Source organism: Syngnathus scovelli, chromosome 2 (genome assembly GCF_024217435.2).
Source record: "Syngnathus scovelli strain Florida chromosome 2, RoL_Ssco_1.2, whole genome shotgun sequence".
Lineage (NCBI taxonomy): Eukaryota > Metazoa > Chordata > Actinopteri > Syngnathiformes > Syngnathidae > Syngnathus > Syngnathus scovelli.
The window spans coordinates 451,389-467,285 of NC_090848.1; the positions used below are offsets into that span (position 1 = coordinate 451,389).

General features: G+C 50.7%; 3 protein-coding genes across 6 annotated transcripts in view; all 3 read left to right on the forward strand.

The window, feature by feature from the left end:
• Positions 1-653, forward strand: part of LOC125987921 (neural cell adhesion molecule 2) — a 186,861-nt gene extending 186,208 nt beyond the window's left edge. The window contains exon 19 of the mRNA XM_068649925.1: positions 562-653. Coding sequence (XP_068506026.1) covers positions 562-568 — 7 coding nt within the window. The 3' untranslated portion in view covers positions 569-653. The remainder of the gene's footprint in view (positions 1-561) is intronic.
• On the forward strand, positions 612-5,908 carry LOC125987963 (rho-related GTP-binding protein RhoA-D). Of its 4 annotated transcripts, none has more exons than XM_049752646.1 (5): positions 612-653; positions 3,888-4,043; positions 4,467-4,587; positions 5,319-5,449; positions 5,526-5,908. In XM_049752646.1, exons 1-5 carry the CDS (start codon positions 627-629, stop codon positions 5,697-5,699), a joined length of 609 nt encoding a protein of 202 aa, XP_049608603.1. In that variant the 5' UTR covers positions 612-626; the 3' UTR covers positions 5,700-5,908. The 4 variants fall into 4 exon arrangements, with proteins under 4 accessions (XP_049608603.1, XP_049608602.1, XP_049608606.1 ...); XM_049752645.1 differs by lacking the exon at positions 612-653 and adding an exon at positions 1,551-1,700; XM_049752649.2 differs by lacking the exon at positions 612-653 and adding an exon at positions 2,575-2,756 and having other exon boundaries at positions 3,811-4,043.
• A 1,529-nt stretch (positions 5,909-7,437) lies between these two features.
• Positions 7,438-15,645, forward strand: LOC125987920 (putative helicase mov-10-B.1). Its single transcript, XM_049752527.2, has 23 exons — positions 7,438-7,664; positions 7,763-7,865; positions 8,403-8,563; positions 9,221-9,317; positions 9,386-9,527; positions 9,631-9,895; positions 10,203-10,301; positions 10,499-10,661; positions 11,011-11,153; positions 11,220-11,399; positions 11,793-11,905; positions 11,965-12,164; positions 12,604-12,701; positions 13,369-13,466; positions 13,549-13,647; positions 13,726-13,825; positions 13,903-14,020; positions 14,082-14,273; positions 14,365-14,436; positions 14,510-14,635; positions 14,918-15,006; positions 15,146-15,258; positions 15,325-15,645. Exons 1-23 carry the CDS (start codon positions 7,459-7,461, stop codon positions 15,369-15,371), a joined length of 3,024 nt encoding a protein of 1,007 aa, XP_049608484.1. The 5' UTR covers positions 7,438-7,458; the 3' UTR covers positions 15,372-15,645.
• Positions 15,646-15,897: the final 252 nt, after the last annotated feature.

Sequence of the window (15,897 nt, forward strand, 5' to 3'; positions counted from 1 at the left end):
CTAATTTCCCGATAAGAGCAACGCAGCAGTAAACTTGACGTTTGCACCTTTCAAGTGAAACCGGTTTTACTTAAAGGTACCAACCAATTGGTACCCTTGCCAAAATGAGTTTTTGCAACGTGTACTTTATGAAACACGGATTCATGACACTACGAGCCAACCGAAGCAGGAAAAATTGTACCAATATTGATGTACTGCTCTTGGAATTTCCATCACTCAACAAACAACTGCTATAGACCAATAAAGTGGGGGGGGGGGGGGGGGGATACTTTAATGACAGAAGGATTTTGAGCCGGTCGTCAAAAGATGAGTGAGTGATCTGATGGCAAGGCAAGCAAACTGTGCAGTTATCCAAAATGTCCACGAGATGGCAGCGACAGCTCACAAGTGACGAAGCCGCAGTAGTGATGGGCATTCTAGTTCTCTGAAGTCAACTAAATCTTTGGAATCAGTTCACTCAAAAGATTCGTTCAAAAGAATCGTTCACCGAATCGTTCGAAATAGACTTAAGAGAGTTCTTGATGAATCAACTCTATTATTGTGGTTTCTTTTTATTCACAGCAAGTGACGACGACGACAACAGTTAGATTGAACTTGTGCAACTCTGCAAGGAAGAATGGGCAACTATGACCCGCTCGAGGTGTGCGAGCCAGGTAGGTGACTTTTAAAACGGTCTCTTGACACTACTTTTTATTTTCTACTCATGAAAGACATGCCGACCAAATTTTCTCCAAAGTGCTGCCTTCGGGGACGGGGAAATGAGATCTTCGAATTGTTGAAAGGAAAAAAAATAGGAAAGTGTGAAACTCAATATCTGCTGCGTCAGTCACAAGTCAAAACAAGGATCCTTGGCAAGAACGCGCTCGGGTCCCTTTGAATTGAGCTTTCTCGTTTACCGTAGGCACGCCAGTTGACGCAGTGACGTCTTGACGTACGTGCCAGTGTGCGTACGCTTGACGTAGAAGGAAGTCAACCGGAGCGCGTCGCATGGTTTAATAAGCAAATATCAAACGCGTGACGTTTTATTTGAACTAGTTAGCGCCACAACCTGCACGAGGAGAAGGGTTTAATTTGCCATCCCGGCCCGGCCAACTACCCCACGCTAGAGCTCTGTACGATCACGCCGCGCGGGGAGACCTCAGCGAAGTATACGAGCCGTCGGAGGATTCCTTCCTGCTCGTTGACGCTCTGGAAAAGGATGCTGGCGAACTTGAGCGCATGAGGTGACCCACACCACACGTGGCTTTTCTTTTCAAGATTCAGCCGATAGCTGAATGTTGCTGACTTTTTTTTTTTTTTTTTTGCTTGTCGCTGCTTTCAGTGGGCCGGCCGCGCGTGTGCGTGGAGGTGGGCAGCGGCTCCAAAGTGGTGCTGCTGCATTCCTCGCGTCCCAGCTTGACCGTTTGACAAAAGACACAGTGGAGAAAAGAAATCCATGGGCCTGCGTTTTGTAAAGAAAAATCAGCTCCATGCACGAGTAGGAGGCTGGAAATGATGGCGGCCATAAATGTCCATTAGTGTAGAAATGTGAGGCTTTTTATTTGGTTTGGATCGAGGTCAAACATCTTCTAAGTATCCTCTAGAGAAACCAAGGGGCATGAAGAATACTTTTCAGTAGTTGATGGCGTCAACCATTTTTCAACCAGTCCTCATAAAACAGGTGTTGTGGGATGTTCCTTGTACACGAGGGCCCTCTTCTGGTGAGAACTGCAATTACAGCAGCGTGAAAGTTGACGACCGTTTCGCGGGTGGGCAATTATGCACATATTTGAATAGTTTACATTCGGCTTGTGATACACGTCTGCCGCGTTCTTGTTTTAAATATTTTTGGATGAGTTGATATGAATTGACCAGATCTTGGAGTCTTAAAATGATTAAAATACCTTAATTGTATACCAATCCAAAGCAAATTAATTCATGCAGTTTGCCATGTATCAAAAGAGTAGATGTGCTACTTCGAGAACAGTCAAGGCTTGTGATTTTCTAAACGTGACAGCATTGGCGTCAATGCGACTCACAAAAATGGCATAATTCATACCTGTGATATATTGTATCACTTCATTTGGCAGAATAATTCTCTGCTGGGAATCAGTCAAACGTTTCCAAATCCCTCGGCTCGCAAAATGCTGTCAATGAATAGGTGCTTGATAGTGAAACAGATGAGATCATGTATTTTTGTTCCTGGGCGTAAACAATTTTCAAAACATTATAGTTCATTATTGCTTTAAAATACGCAAGGTGAAATATGAAAACAATTTTCTTAACACAATTTAAAGCCAAATTTTAAAAAATGTCCAGCGAGTGAGTAGGTGACATCACCGTAAAGGGGTGTGGGAATTGGAACAGTTAAATCATTTCAGCCAATAGCGTGAAGGCGTTGTGAATCGTCATCAGGTTGCATTCAGATAATCCGATTTGGCCAAAAATCTGGGGACGTGTTAGGGCACCGGGAAACATGTCTTCTCTGTGGGACGCAGTTTGTTTTTTTCCCAAGAATTTTAGTGTGATCCAAGACGTAAAATAAAATCCAAGAGGAAAGATCGTGCGGGGGGGGGGGGGGGGCAATGCCAAAGGTGTTGACGACCGGATGACTAGGTTTTACGAGGGGCACCTGAATGCACCAGCCGGGGAGGGGACGTGATTGCTTCCCAGCTGGGACGCTTCTCTTATATTGCTGCTGCTAGTGTTGGTCCCTTCTGCTACCCGCCAGCGTGGGCAGGAAACACGGAGGCGTGTGAAAGTCTTCTTCGGCCCAGGTAGGCGAATATATATAAAAAATAAATAAATAAAAAAACAACAACAATTAAGGAGCGTCACTGGCTTGTTGTGGCCGCACAAATGAAACTTATATCGGCACTGGACTTTGAGCTGGCTGACTAGCTAGCTCGCAGCAGCTCAGCGACTTGTTGAAACACGTTACTTTCCCCCGAAGTTTTGCATTCCAGATGTAGTTGGGGTGCGTGCCACTCCACGAGCATTACCTTTGGCCTTGAAAGTGATTTCTAAAAATTGGAACCTTGAACCAAACATCCCTGAAACTGGCACGGTGTATCTGATTTGGTGACGTCATGTGATTGCGAAGTTCAAGACTGGACTTTAAAAAGACGTAAGTGTGTTGACGTCCGTCTGTCTGTCTGTCACTGGAGCGTCTTGCGGTCAATTGTCCGACGGCTAACAAATGAAGTGAAGAGCGACGCTAGAGCGCGGTGGAGCACTTTGAAAGCTTGCCGAAATGTTTCTCCGGAGGAATCTGAGCAACCACACCCTTGTTGTGCTGCGAGGCTCCGTCCGGCGTTTCCCAGCGGCTTGGAGCCGTTCCTGCGGCGGGGAGGAAAACAAAAGGCAATGCACCGTGCGCTGTGATGCTATTTGAACCCGCAAAGCGCTGCGACGCTGCAAGGAGCCAGTTGCTCATGCAAATGCAACGAGCTCCAATCGACTTATTCATCCACAGCAGGAGCCAGACTATTTCCGGATGGTACATTAACCCCCACGCACTTTTTTGCTCTGTGGCACGGGATGACACCAAATGCAATCTACTCCCGCCCGCGGAGATTCTGTGGAGATGCTGACAAGATTGTCCAGTGACTCATCGCACCATTTTTAGTGTCATTTAGACAATTGGGGGAAAATGAAGCATGCATTCCCTGAAAACAAACACATTCAACTTAACAGAATTTAAAAGCTCCAAGTCTAAATGAAATGATGAAAAATGACACTTGACAAGATGGTCCAATTTTGCGCTAGTAGTCCTTCCTCATCACGCAATGCGTAGCTCGGCCACAAAGTGCACGGTTGGTTTTTTTTCAGGACTTGGACTTGGGCGTCCTCATTGTTTGGTTCAGGTGGGCGGGTAGCCCGCTCAGGCATGTGTCTTGCGCTTGCAGATGGCAGCCATCAGGAAGAAGCTGGTGATCGTGGGAGATGGCGCCTGCGGCAAGACCTGTCTGCTCATCGTCTTCAGTAAGGACCAGTTCCCGGAGGTCTACGTCCCCACAGTCTTTGAGAACTACATCGCTGACATTGAAGTGGATGGCAAACAGGTAGGTGGGGCTGTACTTCGTCGCAATAACAGGAAACGGACCGGCAGCACCTTCCTGTGCGGCCGTGGAAATCCCCATTGAAGCCTTTGTACCCGACGAATCGTGTCACTTCCTCGAGCTGCTCCAAGCGGGGCACGGATCCGCCGGGAGTCGGCCGCAGACCAAAGTCCGGTGTCGCGTGCCAGAAGACTAACCCAAGTGCTGCGAGGAGAGTTGCCTCCTAGCCCCAAATGCTTTCTAACTCAGAAAAGAGCCCCTTTCCAATGGGCCCCTATTTACTTCCATACAGATGTGACACGGTCGCTTGGTGGCGTGTTCCACTCACATCCTAGTGTGTTTTGGCCCCCAGCTCCTGTTTAGCAGCAGGAAAAGGGAGGGGGAACCATCTGGAAGTGCAGCTCACTGACCTAGTTTAAACGGCAGGTGGAACTGGCTCTGTGGGACACGGCGGGCCAGGAGGACTACGACCGATTGAGGCCTCTCTCCTACCCTGACACGGACGTCATCCTCATGTGCTTCTCCATCGACAGCCCCGACAGTCTCGGTAAGCGTGAGAGCCCGCCGCCGCCGCCGCCTTCTCTGGACACTTTGCCGCTCGTAAGCCTTTTCAAACACGGCGCTAAGGCTTCCCTCCAGAGCGTCGTCCAGCTGAAGAGTTGTCGCCTTTGACCATCTGCCAAGTCATAAACATGGTCTTCGTCCGTTTCCGCTCGGCCTCTGTCGGATGATGTCGCGGCGAGCCCAAATTTGAAAAGCTGGACTGTTCTGCCCGAGAAGCTCCTTCCCACGCCGCGTTGGGATCGCTTCTCTCTGCACGTTAGCGGAGGGCCGCTGACCTCTCTCTATATTTGCACGAGGAGGAAGCCAGCCAGCCAGCGCCGTGCTTCTCCTTGTAAGGCAAAATGCCCCCATCGTGCGCACGCAGCCGGCCCCCCCGATCTGCGCGGAAAAGCAAATGTTGCACGCGCCGCCACTAGCAAGCAACCGCTACCTTTTCTCCTGACTTTGCTCGTCGAATGTCAGCTGCCTTTTTTCGCTTTGACCTGCAAGCAAAAAAACAAACCAGCAGTTTGACAGATGACGAACAATTCTCCCAAAGAGGCGTCAAGCACTCGAGTGGCACTCCGAGGTGCAAACTATTGCTCCAAGTTGGCTTTGTCGTCTCTCCTGTTACACTGCCTCCTGCTGGCCGAGGCCCGTGCAGGCATTGCACCCGCTGTCATTTCAAATGCAAAAGTCCATTGCTACACATCGTTTCATTTGACCTTTCCGTAGAGAACATTCCGGAGAAATGGACGCCCGAAGTCAAACACTTTTGTCCCAACGTCCCCATCATCCTGGTGGGCAACAAGAAGGACCTCAGGAACGACGAGAGCACGCGCCGAGAGCTGGCCAAGATGAAACAGGTGCGGCCCGACCGAGCGTTTAAATCCCTCGAAGGTGGCGCCATTCTCAGCTCGGCGTCCTGTCGCCGCCCCGCAGGAGCCGGTCAAGTCGGACGAAGGCAGAGACATGGCCAACCGCATCGGCGCCTTCGGCTACCTGGAGTGCTCGGCCAAGACCAAGGACGGCGTGCGGGAGGTGTTTGAGATGGCCACCCGGGCCGCCCTGCAGGTGCGCAAGCGCAAGAAGAGGAACGGCTGCCAGCTCCTGTAAGGGGGACGCGTGAAAGACCGACGACGCGACACGCCTGTACGGGCAAGACACGCGGGCCCTTTGTGGGACCTTTGCTGGGCTTCTCACACCTTTCTTTGGTTGAGGCCAAGGACTTGCCACTGCCTCCCTCCCTCCCTCCCTCCCTCCCTCCAAAATGTCTTTGTAGTCATATGCATTGACTTGACAAATACATCACATCTTCGTCTGCACCAAGTTGCTTTCTTTCATTTGTCTTGACTAGGCTACGACTGCCTTGTAAGACGGACGGACGGGCCTGGAGAAGTTAAGGCAAAACTGTTTTTTTTTTTTGTGATAACAGGTTCTACGCAGCCCAAGTCTATTCAGATGGGCAGCAGCTCATCCGTGTCTTATTGGGAAGATAAGGAAGGATGGCAATTTTTTTTTTTTTTTTTTTACCCTCTTTTAATTAGCGCTAGTTTGTGTATTGTGCTGCAAGGCGGCTTTATTGAGGAAGCACATTTCGTACGCAAGGCGGCTCGATCAACCTCACACAAGCAAAGACATAAACGTGGCCAAGCAGCAAAAAAAAAAAAAAGTAGCTTGCAAAAATTATGAAGGACTTTCTAACACTAATTCTGCTCCAGTTACTGAGATACAAAGTATCAATTTAAGATGTGTGTTTGTGCGCACATTCTGGATGTGTTTCTTTGAAATTGGGATGCATGAACAATTGGCCAAAAACAGGAATGGACAAAACAAATGCTGCAGGCAGATCAAACAATGACAATTAGTTTATTATTGGCAAAAATGGAAAGCATACAGTTGCAGCAGTTTCTAAACCCTTGTGAATTTGACTTAACACTTTGGAAGGCCCCGCTTGTGCTTCGAGGTGTATTTCATGTCGTCAAATGTAATTGTCAGGTAAATTCTCCGACTGAATATCTGTATAAAAGGAAAGGATCAGCAGACGAAACAAGCGAGGCAGAATATCGAGTTTTTCTCGCGAGGAGCGCATTCAGTTTTACAGCAATCTGACTACACGAAAAATCTGTTTGCACTGTTCGCTCTTTTATTTGGAATGCCCTACCCACAATGTGAGACTAGCTAGCCCCTGAGGCGTGGGCTTTGTCTCATAAGAAAAGAAACGAGAATGCAAGGACAAAATCTTATGTGAAACAAGAAGTCACAGACAAGATGTTATGAGAAAATAATGCAAGGACAAAATGTTATGTGCAGACATCAACAAAATAGTTTGAGCTATCAACAACTTTCTTGGATTCCCAGAGGTATAGAAGGTCAGGAAGTTCCAGACAGCATCGTTTGACGTGTTGTTTTTCACAATCCGTCTGGTGGACGTCTGCAAGGCGAAACAGCAAGCATTCTGTGCAATAATATTATTAATAAGTACTCGTTAGAGAACGCATGATAACATATATATACAATTTATCTAACAGTAATTCACTCTTGTTTCGTTTTCTAGCTATAAGCGGTCCCTCTAAGTTTCGTTTCTTGGGAATCGGAGGTGCTTCATGTGGGTTGGCGTGGTTTAAACGTGGACTGCACCGGATTGGCTAAAAGACAGCGGGAAAAACGCCGAAAGCCACGCCCTCGCCTGCCCGTCGTCACACTTAAATCGGTTCTTATTTAAGACTGCGTGTGCAGTCGGGGGGGGGGGGCGTGTCGCCTACCAGGTAGGCGGGGCTGAAGGGGCGTGTTGCTACCGCCCCGCCGTCTTCAGTCGAACCCACTTGGAGTGTCCGCCCTGTGGGCTACGTCGCTCCCCATTTATCTATCCTTCATGAGCATTTCCGCATTGAGCGAGGCAAGCACGCGAGCGTCGAGTCGGCCGGCCGAAATGGACAGCAGCAGCAGGACACCACGAAAGAAGAAGTCGAAAATTAAAGCGGGACACGAATTCTTCGCGTTTCTGGGGGAAACCGAGCGAGCAAACATAAGAGCTCGCTCCGAACTGAAGGAGATTTACAACAGCGAGTTCAAAGCAAGGCGAGTGGAAAGGGATCGTGCGGCGATGGCGACCGACCGACCGGCCGGCCGGCCGGCCGAGTTCAAGTCTTTTAGGTCGATCTGCTTGTGCTTTTCAGAAATCAAGTGGCCACTTTGCCAAACTTCAGTTCAGTGCTGTACGCCATGAAACTGGCCAACAAAATTCACGTGGGCAGACAGAACATTCGCGTCAAGTTTGATGTATGTATGGAGATTCATGCTCAATGTACAATTTTTGGTCTTCATTGCAAGAGTAGTCCGGTGCGTCGCTCTATAATGTAATGTTAGTTTGCTTAGAAAACTACAAATGGTCACATATTTGGCCCCAAAGTTGTAAACAAGAATACTTGTGCGAAATGACCTCCAGGGGGCCCTACGCAAGCACCAGAAATGAGCTTGAATATGAAAGACATACATGAACAATGACTCCGTTTTATAGAGCTCCACCTCCTACTCGCTAACAGCATCTACACAAGTGTAAACAGGTCGGTAAGTAGAGGTGACGAATTGGCTGCACTTCAATTCCCTCAGTTAATAGACTCCCTCCGAATAGTAGCTTGCCTTTTAGTAACCTGCTCTCAATCGTTTTTGACATCAACGTGTTTCCAAGTCAATATGTCAAATGGAGTCATGGCCGCGCCTGAAGCACAAGATAGAAACAGAAAGCGGCGAGTCGAAATCACGTGACAGTCCTTCTCCTGAAGTGACAAAAGCAAGCGTGCTGCTGTGCACATGCAGGTGACGGAGCTTTTCAAGGCGAACTGGCACCTACCCCCCAGTGCCAACAAAGTCATGAATGGTGTGGAGGCGCAGCCATCTGCGGGACAAATGCAACTTTCGGTGGCCGAAGAAAATCAAAAAGTTGCCATACTTCTTACGGAAATGCTCAAGAAGGACAGGTATGTGCTCCGAGACATCCAAAAGGCTCCTGTGCTGGGCTAAAAGCGTGCACCTTATCATTAGAACATTAAATAATAGTTTTACATGTGTAAATACTATATTTAATAGTATCGTATAAATGATACGTGTGTGTGTAACATATGTAGATGTAGCTTAAGTACTGGAAATATGGTTTTACAACTCTTATTATGAACACATTTTTTATAACAAGGTACATACTGTAAATATGTTTTGATAACAAGGTACAAGTGTACGTCAACTATCGTGCCATAATTCCTCAATTGAGAATATATAATTTGACATTTTTTGGGGGGTGAAAAAATCCGTGACGAACTGAAGTCGCGATAAATGAACCGCGAGTTCAGAGAGGAAACCGCTTTCAACCACACAAGGGAAAAGAGCAGCCTATGTAAGGGCCATTGGGGCGACAAGTGGGGCTCTTCCCAGAGAGCGAGTCAGCGAGCCAGTGAGCCAGTGAGTCAGCGAGCCAGTGAGTCAGCGAGTCAGTGAGTCAGTGAGTGAGCTCCACCATCCAATTATTCCAACAAGCTTAACCCGTCCGAGTGTTAACAAGTTGCACCAAATATCCAGCCGGACGAGAAATGCCAATTAAAGTTGCAATCGCGTGACCGCACTTGTTTGTTCTCATCTCTCAGGGCTCGTTTTATTTCCGACAAAAACGGCATCGTCATCCGCTCGGACCGCGGCGACTTCAATGACGGCTCGCTTTGCTTGGAGCTGGAAACCAATCAGGTATTTCTTTTCTCGGCGTCTGCGGCAAAAGACGAGGAAACTTCACTTGTGTGTTTCTGCTCCAACAGTACGTTGTGAACCTGACGGTGGAAAACACCGGGAATCAAAGTGTGCTTTTGACTTACTACACGGCATTGCACAAGCTCAGCTGCTTCACTCTGCGGGACGAGCACAAGGTGACCCGGAAAAACCCTCTTGCGCTCCAGCCAGGTCCGAAAGCCCTTTTCATTTGCCGGCGTCCTTAAAGTGGCGAGCCGACCGCCGCTGGCGTTTCTCCCTCCGCTCAAAGCGTTTCTCTTTCTGACCGTTGCAGGTGACAGCTACGCGGTCCAGATCCACTACCATTTGGAGGACGTGGGCAACTATCCAATCACGTTGGCCTTTGAATTTGGGCTGGGTTCCCTCCTCGCCCCCGCTGCTGCCTCCTTCTACATCATGCGCTATATTCAGGTTCATTATTTGAGCGCGCTGGGCATGGAGCTGAAGCCCACGGCTCCCTTCACGCGCTCCCGGCCCCGTCCCGCCCCCCTACCCGCGCTCTACGGCTGCCAAGTGGTGGATGGGGTGCCTCCCGATGGGTTAGTCCAAAACCTTTTCATTTCAGCACGCCGACATTTCCTCGTAGCGGAGAAGCAGCTAACGGGTTTGGACGGCGACGGTCTCATTGTGACTTTCCTTCCTTCCTTCCTTCCTTCCTTCCTTCCTTCCTTCCTTCCTTCCTTCCTTCCTTCCTTCCTTCCTTCCTTCCTTCCTTCCTTCCTTCCTTCCTTCCTTCCTTCCTTCCTTCCTTCCTTCCTGCCTTCCTGCCTTCCTGCCTTCCTTCCTTCCTTCCTGCCTTCCTGCCTTCCTTCCTGCCTTCCCTCCCTCCCTCCCTCCCTCCCTCAGGATGTCACAGACGGAGCTGATCAACGAAAGGCAGCTTCGTGCTTATCCATTGCCAAAAGGTTTCACCCAGCAAATCTCGAAGCCTTCTGCCCTTAAAAAGTTTGTTGACATGCACCTGCCGACATTTCAAGTCTCTCTGTTAGATAGCAAAAGGTTTTTCCTTTTTTTTTTCCTAAAATGCACTAACAAGCACACTTTGAAGCAAAGTAGTGCAAAAGCACTTGACAAGAATTCAAAATCAGGCAGGCCACACTTGATACAGCTTGCTCTCAATGTCTTTTTTTTTTTCCGGACAGGACTTTGAACTTCAAGAACTACTCTCAGAAGTTCCACCAGTTCTTGTTCATGGAGGAGTATTGGATGCAAGAGGACATCAGGCGATACTTCATACCCAACAGCGAGCGAGAGTTTGCCTGCATGCAAAGAGACCCCAGCAACGACAAACTGCTCATTCTGAAGGTTCGCCGCTTTGCTCACGTTGGTGTTTGGGCGACGGGGGTGCCCGTACCCGCAGTTGAACGTCGCAACAAAGGTGCGGCCGTTGTACTCTGGCTCGCCAAAGCCGGGATGAATCGGATGATAAGGCACGTAAGAAGAGTCGGTCGGACGCGGTTCGTCCACTCTGGCGTGCGTACGTACGTACGTGCGGGCCGGCCGGCGCCCGGCCTGTTTTCGAACACGTCGGCCCGGGCCGGCGCCTGGCCCGTTTTCAGCGACTGTCCCGGCTCGCACCGGTCGAACGTATTTAGAAACACAGCTCCAGCCATCAAAAGGATCAGCAGCGTATGTACGCGTGACCCTTTTTCAGGTCCCGGGTCTGGCTGAGAACCGGCCGTCTGTGCTCCGTGGAGATCAGCTGCTGGTTTACCCTCAGGGAGAAAGCAGGCACAAGTACCGCGGCTACGTCCACAAAGTAGAACGGGACTCTGTCAAACTGGGCTTCAGTTCCAAGTAAGAGGCTCCGTCGGGTCGGGCTGGTGTCGGAGTGTCACGCCGCTTTGTGTATGTACTCGTTAGGTTGTTGGATATTTTTGTGGATGGCATGAAGTTCAACGTGGAGTTCACCTTCAATCGGCTGCTTCTGCGTCTGCAGCACAGAGCGGTGGAATTGGCGCTCAAGCTGAACCTGAACAAGGTGTTGTTCCCGCCGACCGAGCTCTCCTCCCAAAAGGTTGCCGGTGACGTCCCCGAACTCAGGTGAGGCGGGCGGGCGGGCGGGCGGGCGAGGCTCACGTTCTGCTTTGTCGCCGTGCAAAGAAGAATTGGACAAATGTTTTGGGAAGGTGTAGGTGCCAGCTATCACGGGAGGGGATTTTGGAAACCAATGGCATGGTGACAATGCCATGAATCTGGGCAATATTGCGTGCTGGAATCGAGTCGGGTTGAAGGTTTGGAGCCCATCGTTGATGCGTCTCTCTCTCTCTCTCTCTCTCTCTCTCTCTCTCGCTCTCTCGCTCTCGCTCTCTCTCTCTCTCTCTCTCGCTCTCTCGCTCTCGCTCTCTCTCTCTCTCTGTCGCTCTCTCTCTCTGTCGCTCTCTCTCTCTCTCTCTCTCTCTCTCTCTCTCTCTCTCTCTCATGCGCCTGCGGCAGCTTCTACAACAGACAACTGGAGCAGAACGACGAGCAGTGCCGAGCCGTGCGTAATATCGTGGCCGGCACCTCCAGACCAGCTCCCTACTTGGTTTTCGGCCCACCCGGCACAGGTAACGGGCGGCCGGTCGGCGGCCGGCAACATTTGAGCTAAGCCTCTCGGTCCTTTCAGGCAAAACGGTGACTTTGGTGGAGGCCATCAAGCAGCTGTACAAGGTCCAGAAAGAGTGCCACATTCTGGCCTGCGCTTCCTCCAACAGTGCTGCCGATCTCCTCTGCACCAGGATTCTGCAGGGCCACGGCAACAAGAGCACGGTGTACCGCATGTATGCAAGCAGCCGGGACCCGCAGTCTGTTCCCCATGACCTCAAGGTGAGCGGGCGGGCGGGCGAGCGAGCGAGCGAGGTGGTGCCTTGGGGTGCCGCCAACCTCCGCTCTCTCTTTGAGCTTTGTATTTTACGCCGCAATGACTGAACCGCTTCAGAGAGGAAAACCAGAACATTTGTGCTGCTGGCTTATTGGGGCTGGAAAGTTTTTTTTTTTTTTTTTTTTTTTTTTTTTTTTTTTTTTAAAACCCATTTGACATCCAAACGGAGTAAGGAGCTTCGGCTCAAGTCGAGCTTCAAAATCAAAAAATGTTTTGAATGGCTTCGTTTCTCAAATGATGACTTTGGCCGCAATTTTCGAATGCAAAGACTCGAAGAGGTGCTCTGTGACTTTTGGGGGCAGCCCCCAACTGACTGCTTTGAGTCCAAGTGTCCATTGTGTTCCAGTCCCATTGCAGCTTGTGTGAACGTTTTTTTTTTGACAGGCATGCTCCAACCTGGTTGGAGACTCCTACGTTTTCCCCTCCAAGGAGAAACTGATGCAGTATCGAATCCTGGTCAGCACTCTGTTCACAGCTGGAAGGTAGCGTTGCGCCCCGTTTGCTTTTGAATGGCCGTCGCATGTCGCCGACCGACTTAATCCACACACTTAATCAGAATCGACCCTCTGTGCTGGGGGAGAAAAAATACAAAGCGCATACATACATGCAACAGGTCCTTTCCATGTGGTGAAGCGGCAAGGGTGGGGGTGAAGGGGGACGCCACAAAAGCAGGCTGACCAGCAGCCTGGCGCAGCCCAGTCAGTCCATGCCAGCCCGTTCGCAGTCCGGGACGGAGGCGGGTGGGTGCCAAGCTTATCATCTTGTTGTCGCTGAGACGTCCAAGGAGGGCTAAGGGACGCACGCTAGCATCCAGACAGTATTCTTCATTCAGGGGAGAGCACCAGATAAGGGATGTTTTGGGAGCGGGCCGACAACAAAAGGCTCTGCGGCCTTGAAAGTCAGCTGCCCTGAAAGTCAGCAGCCCGGGCTTTTCCCAGCCGGAGGAGGGAGGGAGGGAGGGAGGCCGGCCGGCAAAATGTTTGAGCCGGCATTGGCTGGCAATGGCTGGCAATGGCTGGCATTGGCTGACAATGGCTGGCAATGGCTGGCATTGGCTGGCATTGACTGGCAATGGCTGGCATTGACTGGCGCGCCTGTAGCTGGTGAAGCGCTCCAGTCAGTCACTTTTGTCATTCTTGCTCTCTTCAGGCTGGTCACGGGAAACCTCCCCTTGGGTCATTTTACACACATTTTTGTGGATGAGGCCGGCCACGCCACCGAGAGCGAATGCTTAATCCCACTGGCCGGTAAATCGAGCAAACCAAAACATTTGGGGGGGGGGGGGGTAATTTGCCATCTCCAACTGACTCGATGCGCTTTGGTCAAAAGGGCTTCTGGACCCCGAGTCCGGCCAGCTGGTTCTGGCCGGGGACCACAAGCAGCTGGGGCCCATTGTGGCGTCCCCCGCCGCTTTTCGACACGGCATGGGTAAGCGCAGTCCTGCCGCCCGGCCCGCTACAGGCGGATGCAAAACGTCTAAGCTGCTCCACCGTCCATCTTTTCCAGACGTTTCCCTCTTGGAGCGCCTGATGACAAATGCCTCAATTTACCAGAAGGACGGCAACTTCAACGAGCTGTTTGTCACCAAACTGCTGCGCAATTACAGGTGGCGTTCAGTTTTGGCCAGTTGTTCCTCCTCGTGTCGCTCCCACCCATCTGAAATGATTTTGCGGGCCCTCCAAGGTCCCATCCCGCCATCCTGAAGGTTCCCAATGAGCTCTTCTATGACGGAGAGCTGCAGCCCTGCGCCGACCAGATGAAACGCAACTCCTTCTGCAAATGGGAGTGCCTGGAAAAACAGGTAAGGCTTCCTTCCCCCGTTCCGTTGTAGCACGCCAGCCAAGTCCGCCGATACGCTGCAGGACTTCCCGCTGATTTTCCACGGAGTGACGGGCCTGGACGAGCGCGAGGCCAACAGCCCGTCGTTCTTCAATCGAGCCGAGGTGCAGGTTCTGATGGACTACGTGAAGAAGCTGCTGCAAAGCGCTGGCAAAAAGGGCTTGGCGACCATCTCGCCCAAAGACATTGGCATCATCGCCCCCTACAGGAAGCAAGTAAGCGGCGCTCTTGTGCGCACATGGCAGCGTTGGCCAGCGTTGTGTTAAAAGGCAATGCCAATCAGAGTCTCGACGTTTGCTTTAACAGGTGCAGAAGATCCATTGGGCCCTTAAGCGACTGGAGAAAGAATTCCAGGGGCAGGACATGAGCGCCCTGAAGGTCATTAGCGGCAAAGCTAAGTGCCGCAGAGTGCCAAATGGTCTGTCAGTTAAAGGCGGATGCTTTGTGTCAGGTGGGCTCCGTGGAGGAGTTCCAAGGTCAGGAGAGGCGAGTGATCCTGGTGTGCACGGTCCGCAGCAGCCCCACTTACATGGACTATGACAAACGCTTCAACCTGGGCTTTGTTGCCAGCGAGAAGGTACGCCTGCTGCGCTCGCTCCTACGCACTCGGATGGCGGACGGAGCGTGCTTTGTATCTCGAGACGAGCGTACTGGATACGGCTACCTGTTAGCGTTAGCCAGATATCCGGTGCGCCACATCATCATCATCATCATCATCATCGATGTGGCCTGCCGAGATCAATTTTGCATTGACTTTATGTCATTCGTAAAATTACCAATGTCGCTTTTGAAAAATCCCCAAAATGCCACTACCAAAGTGCTTCATGCAGCAAATAAGTGTCCAAATGTTTTTGCTCAGAGATTCAACGTGGCGATGACTCGAGCCCAAGCCTTGTTGATTGTGGTGGGGAACCCGGTGGTGCTCAGCACCGATGCCGTGTGGAAGCGGTGAGTGCTGTGCCGATCATCGCGCTGCTGCTGCCGCCGCCGCGGCGACCACTTTGGCGCGTGCCTGTCATGACTGAAGAGTAACGCTGTTGTCTCGTCCCGCCGCCGCCACCTCCGCCGCCACCTCCGCCACGTGCAGTTTCATCAAATACTGTCAGGACGAAAAGGCCGACCGCGGGTACAAGTCCGTGGAGGAGGACCAAGCTGTGGCTGAAAGACATTCGTCTCTCTTCCGCCGAATGCATCCCAACCGTGAGTCAAGGTCTCTTGGAGTGCATGTTTCAAAACAGACCATAAGCCCTTTTGCTCTCCCGTCAGTGGAGGACGACGACGTGGATGAAGGCCACTGTCGACCGGAGGAGTGATCCGTGCGGTCTACGATATTTCCGTGTCTGCGCCGGGGACCAAACAAGAAGAAATGAAAACGACGCAAATGAGATCACACGCGTGCCATTTTCCCAAGAAGCTTTCTTCCCAACCAAACGAGCCACGTCGAGTTGGAAGAATCAGCACAATGTGTGACTTGAGAGTTCTTTTTTAAATCATGATTGTTGCAGGCACCTTTTAAAGCAATATTCAATGTCTTAATGAATGTTCCCCAAAAATTTCTCATATCAAATAAAGATGTCATTTACCCATGCTGAGGCTCTTTATCGGGTACGTGCGATCAGAGGAGGCCTCCCCTGCCATCATGAAAAGGGGAAAAACTAATTCAATTGTTTTTATTATAAAGTCATTTTCCATTTAGTTTCAGTAATTTTTTTATCATTTTGAACTAAAATCGCTGTCTTTTCGCAGTTATTTTAAGAGCCAAGACGATTCGCTGGCTCGCTCGCTTGCTCGGAGGAGGAGCCAACTTCCTGCCTAGCCTCCCTCCTCTGACGATTGCGT

What these genes read in the sequence shown, in the direction of transcription:
- LOC125987963 (XM_049752645.1), top strand. Translation starts at nt 1,671, where the DNA reads ATGTTCCTTGTACACGAGGGCCCTCTTCTG. An exon ending in CGACAGCCCCGACAGTCTCG is followed by an intron (nt 4,588 to 5,318) that starts GTAAGCGTGAGA and finishes ACCTTTCCGTAG; the next exon opens with AGAACATTCCGGAGAAATGG. An exon ending in AGCTGGCCAAGATGAAACAG is followed by an intron (nt 5,450 to 5,525) that starts GTGCGGCCCGAC and finishes GCCGCCCCGCAG; the next exon opens with GAGCCGGTCAAGTCGGACGA.
- LOC125987920 (XM_049752527.2), top strand. Translation starts at nt 7,459, where the DNA reads ATGAGCATTTCCGCATTGAGCGAGGCAAGCACGCGAGCGTCGAGTCGG. An exon ending in TGGAGCTGGAAACCAATCAG is followed by an intron (nt 9,318 to 9,385) that starts GTATTTCTTTTC and finishes CTGCTCCAACAG; the next exon opens with TACGTTGTGAACCTGACGGT. An exon ending in ACCGATGCCGTGTGGAAGCG is followed by an intron (nt 15,007 to 15,145) that starts GTGAGTGCTGTG and finishes CGCCACGTGCAG; the next exon opens with TTTCATCAAATACTGTCAGG.